Raw genomic sequence first — 16715 nt, 5'->3', positions numbered from 1 at the left:
AAGATATAAATCTGGTAGATATATGTGTAAACATGATAATTTAAATTATAACAGTGGATGGCATTTTCAAGTGAAAGAAGGTAGAGAAGTAAAAAGTTTCAAGGACCTTACTCCTCACTTTAGGGGTATTAAAAATAAGTGGAAAAGTAAGCAAAGAGAACTGAAGAAGTAAGAAAATAAGCAGCTTAATTCAATACACTATTAAGGAAAAACAAGAGAAGAGAGGCAGTGACTTACCAAATTACAATAGGTTGGTTTATTTCTATTTGACGGGCAAAATTACATTATATTCAATTCTCAATAACATGTAGGACATTTTATTCTACATCCTAAAGCAAAATCTACTTGGATGGTTGGGAAGTAAACATTTTTCTAATTAGTTTAGTAATAGTTAATTGAAGTTTTCTTAGACTATATACATTTTACAGTAAGAAAAGGAAAAATAAAAAAAATAATGATTCAGTTTTCCTCCTTATATTTGTTAAATTTAGTCTTGAATAAATTATCAGATTGAACTAATAAATGAACTAATTAAATTAAAAATGATTATAGCAGATTCCTTTCCATACCATCTTTTTCTGTACAAAATTGTAAAAGCAAATTTTGATGTAAGCACTGATTTCATTGAGCAGAAAGTATCCAAATATCAGAGACCTCTTTAAATGAATACATTTTTTACAGAAGAAATAAAAGTGGGATTATTGCAATACTGCATTTTTTGCACACAATACTTACATCTGGTTTTAAGGATTTGCTTCCTATTGCCTACAGTGTGTGACAGTTTATCTTCTCCTTGTCTCTTATATTTGCAAGAGTGCAATTCTATTCTCCAAAGCTTAAATAGTCCATATGCTTACATGGCTTTTTAATATATCAAATTATTAAAATGAAAATTTATATGTAGATCTCAGAAGCAACTATCAAAATTATTAAAATATGACACCTTTCTAGAAGTTACTAATGTGTTCATTCTGAAACAGATGTATCATTAGGTATAATTAATTGCTTTAGGCTATGTTTAACTAGGTAAGTTTCTGATAATATAATGAAGCCTGAGAGATATGTACCTGCATCCTGATTCTCAAAGGATAAAACACAAACAAGTTGGGTTGTGTTAAGTAAAATAAACTTATTCCTTTACGCTCTGTACATTTCTTTTTTAAAAAATTTTTTAATGTTTTTATTTATTTTTGAGACCGAGAGAGACAGAGCACGAGCAGGGGAGGGGCAGAGAGAGAGGGAGACACAGAATCTGAAGCAGGCTCCAGGCTCTGAGCTGTGAGCACAGACCCCAATGTGGGGCTCAAACTCACAGACTGTGAGATCATGACCTGAGCTGAAGTCGGACACCCAACTGACTGAGCCACCCAGGTGCCCCTGTAAATTTACTTCTAAAGACAGGTGTATCATTCCCCAATATTGCCCCATAAATTATAAAAAGTAGAAACTAAGAGCTCAATAGTCATATAAACAAAAATGTTAGAACGTAATTTCAGCCTCAGAAATAATTTATAATTGTATCACATCCAAAAAAACCCAAAACACAGATTTTTACAGATAACCAGAAGACCACTATCTATTTTCCCTATGTATTACTATTTAAAACTTATTTCATAATGTCATCTATGTGTTTTAAGAAAACATCTCTTAAAATATCAACCCAGGAAGTACCACAATGTAGGCTGCATTAGGCTATTTAGTTTTAACACTAGTGTCTAAATCATTAATGTAAATAACATGGAAATAATTATTATGCAATATACCTGCTTATTTGGTGTTATGTCATGTACTATTTTACATTAATTCCCATTATTTTGTTAATTTCACAGATAAAATTTTTAAAAAGCAGTTTCTCTGCTTGATTAGTTTTATTTTCTCTAAGTCTCATAATAGTAATCAAAATATATTAATTGATAGATTAATAATAATGTTGGGTTTACACAGAATTTTTTTAATATTTATTTTTAAGAGACAGAGAGAGACAGCGCAGAGAGAGAGGGAGACACAGAATCTGAAGCAGGCTCCAGGCTCTGAGATGTCAGCACAGAACCTGACTCGGGGCTCAAACTCAAGAACTGTGAGATCATGACCTGTGCAGAATTTGGACGCTTAACTGACTGAGACACCCAGGTGCCCCTACACAGAATTTTTGATGAACAAAATATTTTACCTATGCAACTATAGGTACTAGAGAAACTGAAGATCAAACAGGTCAGTCCTGTGTATCATATTATTGCAAATAAGCCATTTCTTGCTTAGTATATACACTGGGTTGGTTAATGACTCTATAATCTCTGTATTGCTTATAAAGTACATGTAGTTTAGCAGAAAAGACACTGTGGGAAATGACAACACAAAATTCTAAACTCTAACAAGTAATTAAAGTTGCCTTAATATTTTACCACTTTTTTATCACTTCTTGCCAATATTTGTTCTGAAGATGTCATCTATTTACAAAATGTTTTATGGAAATTAATGCACTTCTTTCACATATAAAAAGACTACAGAATTTTCTCCCTGATTCCATTTCCCATATTTCTCCCTCAGCCTCAAACAAACTGGCCCACTCATATGGCCAAACTATTTTTATTTTTATATTTTTGGTAGAGTTAGGAAAAAACAGTTTATATTTTGTAATCTAAGTATTATCAACAGTTTCAGGAGTCCCATTTTTGAGTTTTCATATATCTGTACATTTTTCAATCACATTGCTTCATTCTGGCACTGTATTACTTGAAGAATGTGAGGCAGTTGCAGAAGCTAAAGAATTAAATGGTATAAACACACCTTTCTCAAATCCTTTGAGTGGGAAAGGGAGGGAAAAATCTGGTACAGATAACTATATAACTCTTTCCTTTATGGTTTTCCTTTAGATTATTTGTTAAAAGGAAATTATTAAATTTTCATGGGCTCTGCAGAGTCTTGCCTTGGTTTATAAGATGAAAAGAAAAGGAAATATTGACTACTTCATTTCCAAGGGATAGACACTACCTGACTGTATGCATTAGAAGAATTCTTAGTCTTGAGTTGCAATGTTTTAGGATGTGCCCTTGCTGTGGTTTCAATGCCCATGTCCAAGGTCAGGAGATCACAAGCTTTATCCTGTGCCTGCAGTTATCATGTGGAGCAAAATTACAGAACATTACAGAACATTTGTACAGCCAGCTTGGCTCAAATATATGTATGTAAACTCTGATCTGCCAGATCATTTTACTCAGCTAATATACCTAAATACCTGCCTACCAGTTTATTTTTAGGGTGATTATTCAAAATTAAAATTATTATTGAGAAGTCATTCTAGTATGGAATTTCTTTGAACAAAGTGCATTATACAGCAGTGGGGATATATAAATTGGGTAAGTGATTCAGGTCTTAGGAAGCAGGTATGGTTCTCTGGTACAGAGGAAATGTCAGTTTTAAGCAGCTATCTTGTCTGTGTCCTTCCTACAGTCACCTGAACAATTTCTTTTCATTGGTCACAGCAGATTTCTGGAAAGGACCGGCTGCTGCCAAGAGTATGGAAGACAATGTCTGGCAAGAGTCACAGAAATGCCATCTACCAGTGCAGATTTCGCAGACCTCAGTGACGACTTGTCCAAAATCTGATCATAAAACCACAGGGTCCAGAAGCCTTGGTTCTATCTCATGGCATAATGTCACCCTCTTATTTTATCCTTCATCATTTGCCATTCAACAAAATAAGCAAGATTATTTATACTTGATATAAAGCCATATCACAGGGAAATAACAAACATCCTTGAAAATGCTCAGAGTGCTTTGTGAAGTTTCTGTAAGCTAGATTATAAATGTGTACTATCACTATCCCCATCCCCTACCCTCCGAGATATAAAAGCCCCGCAAGGGTGTTTCCTGGCCACTTTTTAGCTCTTTAACCTTTTAAAGCAGGTCATCATCTCTGGGTTTTAAAAATGTCAACATCTTTTCAGGGTTGTTATGCTCTAATAAGGAAAGGCTATAGAACAGTCTGTCTTTAAAAGTTAATATGAAGAAGGACAAGTTTGCAACTCTGTCAAGTGTCTACACAAGATTTACTACTACTTGAATGAATTTACTATGACTTTGAATGAATCATCTCATTTTGCTTATTTGCTAGTAATTGCATTCCAATAGAAGAAAGATGCTGGTTTTAGAGATCTAAAAACTACAGTATTTCAATAGTAAAAGCATTCATGTTAGAAATACGATGGTAATTCGCATATATGAGCAAACATAAACACACTCACATGAGGACAGCATAAAAAAAAAACAACTAAGTGGAAAAGCAAGTATTTTAAGGCTCTCCTATATTATTTTGGAACATTTTATTCATTTATATAATTTATTAAATCTCTCTGGTAACAATTTTATTAAACTATAGTCCATTAATCCATTAATTATTTGAATTATTGCATTGCTATTTGGGTCCAAGCAAGAAAACTTTTAACAAAGTAATAAGCAATGAGGTGATTCCAAAAATTTTTAGGATTTTATCTCTGAAAAAATTCCTATTCTGCTTCAGAAATTTCCCCTCAGTCAATGTTTTAAAAGACACAGTATGGCCACTGTAATAATCATTATTTCACACTGGTTTTGCTTAAAATAATAAAAGCACACTTTGTGACAAACTGAAACATATCTTTCATGGTAGAATAGCAGAGATATAGATGAGGACATCTTTCAATTTACCTTCATTCGAGGTGCATCTAAGCAACAAGAGCAGGGGGAGACTCTGACTTACTTAGGAAGAGGCTTGTTAACACACTACTGATGACTCAGGCAAATCAGATGGCAAATTACCTTTGAGAGGTCCCCAGCCTCCAAATAGAAGCAGATAACAAACACATTCCAGGTAACCCAGAGGACTAGCCAGACAGCATACTGCAGAAAAGCAAGAGAGAAATAACATATAATTAATTTTGAATCAGTTGAGTAAGATTCAAATAGAACTTAAACTTTTGAACACCCAAATCTTAAGATTAGGGGAAAATGTTAGATATTGCTTCTAAAGAACAGGATGAGATGTACATTTATCTCTCTGTTGATTTTTGCTTTTTTTCTCACTATTATGGCTTCATAGTAGCCCAGACTTGCTTAGGGATAACTTTTAGGCTATTACACAAAAGATAGAATAGCCCATATTTATGTTTTGAGGTGGGATTATTATGTTTTTCAGACATCCCCCCCCAAAAAAAACTGGATGCTCCAATAGATATATCAAATAAAAACCATCAAAAAAGCTCCTGGGTGGCTCAGTTGGTTAAGCCTCTGACTCTTGGTTTGGCTCAGATCATGATCTCGCTGTTCATGGGTTCAAGCCCCACATCGGGTTCTGCACTGACAGTGTGGAGCCTGCTTGAGATTCTCTCTCTCCTTCTCTCTGCCCCTCTCCTGCTTGTGCTCTCTCTCTCTCTCTCAAAATAAATAAATAAACTTAAATTAAAAAGAAAAGAAATTCCTATCTTCCTTTAGCAAAATCAACCCCATGCATGATAATGTACAAGCTTTCTCCGTTATTTGGTGTCGTTTTCAATTCAGTCCCATGCCTCTGTCCCATCTAAACAGCTGTATTTTTTTGTTTGTTTGTTTCCTCCTTTCCTTTCTCTCTTCACTTTCTTCTTTTATTTTCTTATAATCTCCCAATACAGTGACCATTGAGTTATTATCTCTTATTTTACTCTGTTGGCTATTCAGTGTGCTTTCCTCACTGATGTCAATTTTTTCTTACCAAGATATATTTTTGAGCATTCATTCAAGTGAAATGTATTAACCACCTAGAGGGCAACATGCTAAAAGGGCACTGAGGATACAAAGACCAATGATAAATTCTCCCTGAATTCAAGTCAAGTGATGGAGAAAGAGAAGAAAAGAGATAATTATAAGGATCATAAAAAGATGTATAGTTTGAGCACAAGGAAGGAAAATGGGGGAAGTATATAAAGTATCCCAAAAAAAGTAGTTTCACAAAGCTTAACAGAAGGGGTGAAACAAGCTAATTTGTGGACTTTGCCAAATAAAAGTATGGAGGTTATAAGTGCTCTGAAGAAAAGTGCTATAAACAAAGAAAACAACAGGTGTGAACTATACAGAATAAGAGAAGAGGGTATCATGCCATTTCTCTACTAAATAAATACAAATGGCCCCCATTCTTTAAATGGTGCATTCCAAAATTTTTATTTCACAGTTCAAGAACCTCTATGATTTTGTACCATTTTATTTTTTGAGACACATGTCTCGGTTCATCGCTTAAGTCGTTGTGGATTACAGACACATGAGATTACTTGCTGTTCAATATACACAGAAAGCTATTTTTCACTTCTGTGCCATTTCGTGTATTATCCATCTACCCTTTAATAATTTTTCTCTTCCCTAGGTATTCTTTTTACCACCTATCACTACTTTGTTTTTCACCAAAGGACAATTTAAATATCACTTCCTGAGTGATAACCAATCAGAATTGACTTGCTCTTGCTTAGTGCTCCAATGGGATCTTGCATGCCTTAATTTCATTCCGAATGTCTTCTAATTATGTGTATATTTTCCTCCAATGCCCAATAAGCTCCTGGAGAAAGGGGGTTTTTTGAAATGTATGTTTATACCCCTAAGTTGTTAACTTTGTACTTTGCACAAAATAGGTATTCAGAAAGTATTTTGCAAATCAATGGAAGAATGAGAAAATTTTACAGGTTTCAGATGGAGAAACCATTCTCCCCTCCCAGACCTGATTTTTATGAGAATACTATGATCATATATGTAGTGTGAGGAATAAGAACCCTGCATTGTGAGTTTATGCAATAATAAATAGTGACTCAGATGTTTTCCCAGTGATGGATCTACCTAACTGCTAACTATGTACATTGTTCAGTGAGAATAAAGTAAGAGCAGTCAACTAAATGGTTCAAGACAAAAGAAGCAGTTTAAGAGTCTGTATGAGGTGAGGGCTGGGGACTAGAAGTAGGGTTGGAAAGCTAAACAGGCTGTGGCAAGAAATGTTGATTCTAAAACACAGATCTAATTAATATCTAAGTTTTCAGCATTGCAAAGGGTAAATTCATCTCACAATTAAAAATAAAAACAACCAACCTAGATTTATTTGACTGACAGATTTGGATCTAAGTTTTAGATATACAATCAAGTGTTGGGTCATACTTTTAAGGTAACAAGGTAAGAAAAAAATTAAAAGTGTCTATGGTTTCCAGTGACTTGATTTAAGTAACTATAAAAAGAATAAAAGAATGCCTGATTAAAGTGTTTTATCCTCCTTTGTTCATGCTGATACACTTCCCCCACCTTGTTTAGAATGGGAAGCTAAATAAGCACTATTTTCTAAAAGCCAAAGTAGCAGAATAAGTGAAATATTTGGTAAGAATTTATGAAACATACTGTATTACATATACTAAATATTTCTGAAAAACTTTGTCATTGGTAGGCATACATTCTGACGGGGCATTAAATAATGTCAATTCTGTAGGTTTCCAATTGAAATTATATTGTAAGGTCTTTAAATACTGTAAATGTTATGCACATCCATGTGGTATACATGTCATAGTCACTACTTCAATATTATATTTTGAATATATAATAAGAATTTGGATTTTTCATCCAGATTAATTTAGGCATCATTTATACTTACTTACCTTACCTAAGCTTGGTTTAAAAAATCAAGCTGAAATTTTATGTTTTAGTCACCAAAATTAATAATTTTATGAAGGATAGTTAAGATAATGGGTCACAAGCAAACGAAGAGCACAGAAAGGTTAAGAACTTGGGACCCAAAGTCAAGCTCTGTCACTTGGGACCCCTGTGGCTATTTTCAAGTCTTATGGTCTCACTATACTTTAGATTACTCAAATGTAAAATAGCCTGAGTATTAGTAGCAAACACACATGGTTTATATAAAGATGGAATGACAGGGTGTTTGAAAATAGTCAGTATTTGAGTTCTTGCTACATGTTGCAATTTTATTATTATATTGCTACTTCTTTTTAATGTATTTTTATATTAGTTGTATTTATTTTTACTTATTTTTATATTAGTTTTATTTATTATTTATTATTTATTATTTATTATTTATTTTTATTTATTTAGAGAAAGAGAGAGAGAGCAGGCATGCTGGAGAGAGGCAGAGAGTGGGAGAGAGAATCCCAAGCATGTTCCACGATGTCAGCACAGAGCCTGATGCAGAGCTCAATCTCACGAACCATCAGAGCATGACCAGATCCTAAATGAAGAGTTGGATACTTAACTGACTGAGTTACCCAGGCTTCCCAACCACTTCTTTACATAATAGAACAGAAATCCTCAATTTTTTAAATCTCCTTAGGATATTAAAAAATACTTTCCTCATTAATGTAAAACATCCTTCTATCTGATTGAACTTGCAGTCTAGAACCTGTTTTCTTTGAATATTCTTTTCTAGAATGTTCTTTTTTGATACAATAATGCTAATATCGATATATCAATGGCACTTTATGAAACAAACCTTTCTCCATTTAATTTCACTAAAACTATAATTTATTATTTATGACTTAGCACCCTACATAATTATAAAGCATTCTATATCTTGTTTATGAGCTGTTTTTATAGTATTTGTTAGTAATAACTTTTCAATCAGAATAATTTAGAAGGATATGTCTACATGGAACATCACAAATACTTTTTTCCATATCTTTGCACTTACTAGTATCATTTTCATTTCATCATATACTTTATTACAAACCAGTTAGTCTCACAGTGGACTCTACATCATTAAAGATTTACAGAAGACAATTATCACCTTTAGTGGTGCAGCCCCTTTAATAAATATAGAAACTCACACTACGCTATAGGGAGTAATTCCTGTATTATTCCAAAGGCAAGGCTTTATCACATTTAACTTTATTCATTAACTTTCTCTCATTTAACTTCTACCCCCTTTTCTTCATTCTCCTCTTTTTACTTATTTTCTATACTTGCTTTTCTCATTTTAGTAGCTGGCGTTTGCCTAAATCAAAGCTTCTCCAATTGAATTTTGTCTTATTTCTTAAATGTAGATTTTGCATCCCCTTGTAATTTGGCCTATGAATGACTCTTATCAATTAAACCCTATTTTTCACACTGTTCTTAAAATTACTCGTCATAATTATTTAAGAGTATGAATATCTGTACTTTTTCCTAGTTGCTACAGCTACAGTTGATGTGATATAATTGACCATTGCTCAGTTTAAATATAATTGGAAATAATATCCTGCCTAGGAGAGATAACCTAACAGGATAACAAAGTATCACACTTGCCAGATGTCACCTTCCTTGTAGTTTTCTGCTATAAAACTAATTTTTCTTTAGCCTCATCTTTTCTTGTGAAAAAAAAATCTGGTATTTTATGTTTCAGGTAAAAAAAAAAAGGAACAACTCTGAGATATCTGTGGTAATAGAAAAATTCCATTGTATGATGAAAATCATTCTTTAAGGGCTGATTTCTGTAGCACTAAGTGGACCATTTGAGAGGCTGATTTAACTTGAATCTCCAGCTAAATGGTAAAAATCATCAGCTGAAAAGTAATTGAATCATCATGGTTTCCCTGTTGTATTTGTGACTCTAATGATGAAATCACATTAGCTGTGTAAGATAAAAATTAGTTAAGGCTGTCAATCATGACAGGCAAAAATACTGGCCAGATCCACAGACATGGTGCTATTACAAGCCATGGTTACATAATAATTAGGAAGGTAGAGCTTCAGACTAAAAGGCTCATAAACATTTTATTGGAAAATAATGAGTCACACCTAATGACACTGACAGTGCTTTTCTACCTCTATCTCTTGCATTGAAGCTTTCTAAATTAAAGTCTGCATTTTGTTTGAATTATAAAGTATATTTAACATACACAAAGCATATGGATTTTAGCATTAGTTTTTCACGTTTCCATGTACACACATACACAGATACAACTTTTTCATAGATAAATTATTTTGAGGAAAACTGGAATCTTTATGGCATTGTATTTGCAAAATAATTTCTTCCACAAAAATTCTGGGAAAAGGAGGCAATTATTTAAGACAAAAGGCTTTCTTATCTTTCTCACTAATTCACAATGATTCTAAAATCAATCTCAGGAAAAAAAGAGGTGCCCATTAACGTTCAGAAGGAAGCATTCCTTGAAATGGAGATTTAAATTTGTGATTTATCTGTCTTTCTATTTTTTTTCTTGTATGTCTAGACAGAGTAAAACATATTGGAATATTATATTAGTAAAGAATATTGCAATTTTTCAAAGGAAATATTTTTGTGTTTGTTTAGGCATCTTTTTGATACTAGACGATTTTTCATGCAAAATGTTACTGGGTAAAACATTGAGTAATAACTACATTCTAATTATGTAATGCATTATAATAGATTTCTAATTATGTTTCACCATAATTTACACTTTTGAAAATTTTATATATGAAAATAATTTTGCTTGGACCCTTGAAGAGCATCTTTCCTGCAAACTATTTCATTGTTTCCTTTCTTTCCCCTCCCCTCCTCTCTTCCTTCAATATATTTAGGTTACAGATGGATTGTGAACTCCAGGAGGGCAGAGACTCTTTTGTGTATACCACAAATATAGCTGGTATGGTGTGCACATATAGAGAGGAGAGGGAGGGAGGGAGAGAAAGAAAGAATGTATGTGCAAACATATATAAATGGACTAAATTGTATTAGTGACTTTCTCTTAAAAATTACAATTTAGAAAACCATTATTCAGTAATATTACCTTAATGATTAGAAGATGAAGAAAGACAGTAGTGCAATTCAATCAGTGGGCACATGATGCCCTAAGTGCTTAATTAGAAAAGGAGTTGAGTCAGTGTATCAGTTCACATTTATTAAGCACCAGCTGGATGCAAGGGACTATAATAGATGCTGCAGAGAAACATTACAAGGATATAACTAAGTCGATCCTCTAAAATGATTTTTATTTATCACTGATATGCAGTTGATGTGATCTATAGGAATGTTTTCAGGAATGATTACTTTTAGTAGGAAGCAAAACTCCTATCAGCTCACCAACATTACTGATATGATGCTGCTAATATGAAAGGAATAATGTAATCCATGCTGATAAACTGTGTTAGAAGTATTCCTAAGAAGCATTATATAGTAGATCATATCTTAAAAACAACTCCTTTAAGCAAGGGTTTAGAATTATTAACAACCAGATGTTTTAATAAATATAAATGTATAATCATAAAACAAATATCCTTTGTCAACATGATTAGACTATATTCATTTTTTGTTCAAAGTTAATTACGTTTTAGCTTAATTTTATCATCTTCAACACAGGTATCATTTAATCTGCTTAGGTATACTCATCAATTCCTCGTTCATTGTTATGATAAAAAAAAGCAAAAGTGGCTCACAGAAAGGAGCTTATTTCCTAATTCTCGATCATTTTATGACCAGGGATGGGCTGCTTTATGATTTAAATTCTGTCTTCTAATTAAAAAATCCTGTTACATCTATGCTATGCTATAAAAACTTGTCCCTTAAGAGAAATACCTACATAAAAATACACTGTTATTACGATTTCTAGTTTGACCAGGAATGAAGGCTCTGATCAGTTAATTAGCCAGAACTGGATAGAAATCCAACTCTAATCATACATCATGCTGCTGATCATAGAGGAAGGCAGATTTCCACCTTCTCACTTTTTACCAATGCTAGTATCATATGATTAAACTTCCATGTGATTTTATATTTACTAAGATATTTTAAAGATTTTTAGTTCATTCTAAAATAAGATTTACTATGCTTTCCTTCCAATTACAGAAATTTCTTATTGTAAAAAATATTTAATACTGTGAACAGAAAAGATAAATTTGGAAAATACCATACTTAGATATAATCACTGGTATCATATGTGTTTAAATTAAATAGGGATCTTGCTTTATATTGTTACCTCATTTTTTCTACTTAATTAAAAAGTCACCTTGAACATTCCACAACATAGATGTCAATTCAATGATAAACTATGATTTAACTAATTCTGTATTAATTAACATTTTTGTTCTTCTCTTATTCTATTTTGATCGGTTCCTATAAATTTGGCACCATTTCCTTAAAATATTTAGTTTAGTTTGACATATTAAATCATACCTGAAAATATTTCGGTTACACAGACTATTTCTAAGACAGACTATAAATGTTAGAACATCCAATGGCCATTATTTTAATGAACATATAAACATGGCTATTAAATTTTATGCACCTCCAAATAAAAGCAGTATCCCCAAAGGTATTCTATTCTTCTTGAAGCAAAAAGTAGAAAATAATTCCTTTGATTGAAAAAAACAATAATACTCACTTAGCACAAAGACATCAATATGTGATGAATTTTAACTCATTGAAAATATTTCATACAGATATATGCAGCCATGAAACTAGGAGAATTCCTATAAAAGGCCTTTTGATCCTGAATAAAAATCAATCAAGCTATATAGGAACACTCTAATTGATGTATGCAAATAAGAGATTTGCAAGGCTAATATAACTTAAAAAATCCCAATCTATAGTTTTACAATCTGAAATTTGTACAGTTTAAGAATCAAATGACGATTTTATTTGATGATATTTGTTTATATTTTGGGTTTGAAGATGTTGATGTGTAATACATAGATTATAAAGTAATAATGATGAGAAAAAAATCTTTCCTCAAACTATTAAAAAGGCAACTTCTGTTTTACTGTCACGTAATCATCACTACTTGTGCTTAAAAGTGACATCAAAATCAGTATTTTTCTAGTCAGAAAATAATTTAAAAGTCAAATAATTTAAAAGTCAACCTCATTGGTTTTAGAAATCATAAAGAACTCTAATAAGAGTGTTTTGCCCTGTGTTGAAGTTTCTTGGAATAGCCCAATAATGCTTAAAGTAAATGAAATTGCCTCTAGTTGTGGTGTTCTGGTATTTGAAGATCAAGTCAAGATGGTATTATAATGCATTTAAAAAAACTAGTATCATGTGAATTTGAAAACTTTAGATCATATATGTAATATGTCTTTATTTCATTACTTTGCTGTTCCCCTGCTCCCCACACATAAGATGGTAGACGGAGAAACTGACCTCGCAAAGTTATTAACATCCCAATCTCTGGCACCCATTAATATCGCTTTATATATCCAAGAAGGAAGGGAGGAAGGAAGGGAGGAAAGAAGGAAGGGAGGAAAGGAGGGAGGAAGGAAGGAAGGAAGGAAGGAAGGAAGGAAGGAAGGAAATAAGGAAGGAAGGAAAACAGGAAGGAAGGAAAAAGTTTTGCAGATGTTATTAAATTAAAAATTTTTTTAAGGGGATTATCTTGGATTATCTAGGTGGGACCAATGTAATCACATATATCCTTATTGGAGGCAGATGAATATTTTATACACACACAAATAAATAAACAATGTGAATAGAACAGAGTAAAATTTGAAGGTGCCGGGCTTGAAGATTGTTGTGATGTGTCCACAAGCCAAGGAATCTTAGCAGCTACCAGAATCTGAAAGAAGCAAGGATGGGATTTTCCCCTAGAGCCTCTAGAGATAATGTGAACCCTGATTTCAGTTCAGTGATACTGATTTCAGACTTCTGGACTCCAGAACTAAAAGGAAATAAATTCCTGCTGTTTTAAATCACCAAGTCTGTGGTAATTTGTTACAGAAGCCACAGAAAACTAATATAGCCAACCAACTCTTCTCTCCTCCAAAATCTCCCTGTCAATGAAATGTAATCCTGGAAAGTATAATGCCTAATATTTGTTAAGATGTGCAATTACCTTCAAAATTGAGATCCACTCCCTTTGGGCAATTATAACTGTCCACTGCTATCATTTGAATACCATGCAAACAGAAATACCTTTTTTCAAAAAAAAATGTTTTGCCATATGTAATTGCTGTGAAAGTCTACGATAGAAAGTGAGGTATTCTTGTTCTATGAGTTTCAAGCAGTTCTTAGTGTATTTCCAATATCCTAACAATATAAGGCTACTTTATTGTTTTCAAAACTTATTTCATAAAGTTCTAGGATGCAGAAATCAATAAATTTAGAGTCCTGAATATTGCCAGACATGTAAAAAAATGTCAAAATGAGTTAAGTACCTGGAAAAATATATAATTTCAAGTAGCTTTTTACTGCAAGTAACCTTGAAGGCAAAGAAAGAGAAAAAACAAGGAATAATCAGTATTAATATGGTGGGCTGATAATTTTTAGTTGGGAAAATGGATAAAATGATACTAAAAATATTTAAAATTCTTATAAACAAACAAGCAGTTCTAAATTTATCAGCCATCATAGTTGCCTTGAAAATGTGGAGAGGTGTTAAATTGTTGGTTACTTAATATCTTTCAACCCAGTAATTATACCAAATATTCCTTTGTATCACTTTTTTAGCAAACATTTTAACACTCAGTAAATACTGAGACATCTGAGTGACCCAGTGGATAAACTGGAAAGCATTATTTTAGCAATATGCATACGTTCTTATGACCATTTTGACCACTTTGAATACATCTATGACTTTAATTCACTAAAATATCCTACAAAGCCTAAGAATGTTGAATCCTCTTTCCTTATCACACATAATTAATTTAAAGAAGATGTATTCTTACCCATATATTGAATTATATAGCCCTCCAACTGTGCTTCATGAGAGAATTCATGGCACACATTGACAATGATGCTATTTATAAGGCATACTAATGTAAATAAAGGACAGAGTTTGCTGTTAAAGTGATTCATTCAGGGACTCTGGCCACCCCAGGGTCCTGAAGAACTCAATATGCCAACACATTTGCAATCTATTAGCTGTGACATTCCTGGGAAGTTCTGCTCAGAAAAACATATATGGGGGCATCTGGGTGGCTCAGTCGGTTAAGCATCCAACTTCAGCTGAGGTCATGATCTCACAGTTCGTGCTGTCAGCACAGAGCCTTGAGCCTGCTTCAGATTGTGTTTCCCTCTCTCTCTGCCCATTCCCCAATCACAATCTGTCTCTGTCTCTCAAAAATGAATAAATGTTAACATTTTTTAATTAAAAAAAAAAAGAAAAACATATATAATGCACAATTTCTTTTTAAAAAGATATGCTTGCTTATGTATAAAAAATAAAGTCTGCCTGTTCAACCTGATCAACAGTATAGCTAGTTCTGCACATGTCTATATTCTATATAGCCACCTCAGGGATATTTTGAAGTATCACATAACTGAATCAATTGTGTAACAACTGTAGCTAACATCAACAAATCAAAGAGGCAATGCTCAACTAGGTGGCCACATATAAACATAAATATATATTTCTCCTACAGCATTCTAAATTAGGTGCTTGGTAGTTTTTATACTGTAAATACTGGTTTGAAGAGTGAAGTTCCAAATTTACATATGTTAATATATCCATAAGTAGTAATGAATTAAAACTATAGAGTTTTTTTTTTCCAACTTAGAAGTACTTTTCCTTTTCTTTAATTTGGTAAGCAACTTTTCACTTACTACCTCAAAAGCAGGGCTCAAATCCATTACCTTCAGAATTATGCTGGTAAGATGGACAAAAATGAAAGCAAAATGAAAAACAACCATTTCAATCAGGAATGCTTTCGGCTGCAAGGAACATAGTGAACTGTAAAGTATTTTCATATATATGAAGTCTGGAAGTAGGCTGCTGTTGGCTCAGTGGCTGAAAGTTGCCTTGGCTCTAGATCTATATTATTGGAATTTCTTTCAAATCCTCAGAGAGTAATACACCCTGCAGGCAGAAAGGTGCTGGGCAGAATAAATCCCTTCCTTCTGCAACACTTCAGTCTTTCAGGAAAGGAAAGTTTTCCCAGAGGCACTCAGCAGACTTCCTCATATCATTAGCTAGAACTGTGTCATATGCCTATTCTGAATATAATCACTGGTGCAGAAGATTGAAATATCATGTTTGTAACCAACTGTAATTCATTTCCCAGACCTGTGAGAAGATTAGACCTCCCTGAGAGCTTTGTTGACCATTTAAATATCTGAACAAAACTGGGATACTGTTAGCAGAGAATTACAGGACAGAGTTGTCTGCCACTGAAACTTAAGCACATACTAATTTTCTATATGCAAATGTAAATCATTGCTATTTTATATTTCTCATGAATCTCTTGTTTTCTAGAGAAATATCCAATCCTTTGTTTCAATAAGACTATATATATTCAACTAAATAGAAGTGTAGTTTAGTATTGCAAGCAAAGTAAGTACAACATTCAGACCACCCATAGAGGAAGAGCATGGATTATGTGAAGTATCTTGCAAACCATCTACAAGACGAAAAACATACAAAGAAGAAAAATGTCATACCTAGTGTTAGATTTCTCACTGGAAAATGTAAAAGATCTGTGACTTGAGAAAGAAGAAAAAAACATTATGGAAAATATTAAAATAAAGAAAATGCAAACTTTTAAAGAGTCATAAGGAAAAAGTTAATGACATGTTCAAAATTTATATAAATATGCTTCACAAAGATGTGGTAGATGTGTGGTGGTTGACAGTGTTGATTGAATAAACACAGTCTATTTCTTTTTCCCCTTTGGACTTGGAAACATGGTCTCTTTCAACCAGAAGGGTTTTAATCTCTTAGCTTTTCTGTCCCCCTAGCATTCATCTCAAATTCAAAGCAATTCAAATAGTAAGGTAAACAGCCTTCTAAAATATGTAAATTTTCCCAATTAGAGAATATGGTAAATCTATCAAATAGCCTTTA

At 32.9% G+C, this 16715-nt stretch overlaps 1 protein-coding gene across 4 annotated transcripts in view; it reads right to left on the bottom strand.

Annotated features, from left to right (window-relative positions):
- NKAIN2 (sodium/potassium transporting ATPase interacting 2) overlaps positions 1 to 16715 on the bottom strand; it is a 993755-nt gene that overhangs the window by 455201 nt on the left and 521839 nt on the right. For all 4 annotated transcript variants that reach the window (XM_030316260.1, XM_030316259.1, XM_030316261.1 and 1 more), the window contains one exon: positions 4798 to 4878. In XM_030316260.1, the coding sequence (XP_030172120.1) occupies positions 4798 to 4878 (81 nt within the window). The remainder of the gene's footprint in view (positions 1 to 4797; positions 4879 to 16715) is intronic.

Source organism: Lynx canadensis, chromosome B2 (genome assembly GCF_007474595.2).
Source record: "Lynx canadensis isolate LIC74 chromosome B2, mLynCan4.pri.v2, whole genome shotgun sequence".
NCBI classification, from domain to species: Eukaryota; Metazoa; Chordata; class Mammalia; order Carnivora; family Felidae; genus Lynx; species Lynx canadensis.
The sequence above is the reverse complement of the archived record's forward strand: the minus strand, read 5'-3'. Positions and strand labels throughout refer to the sequence as shown.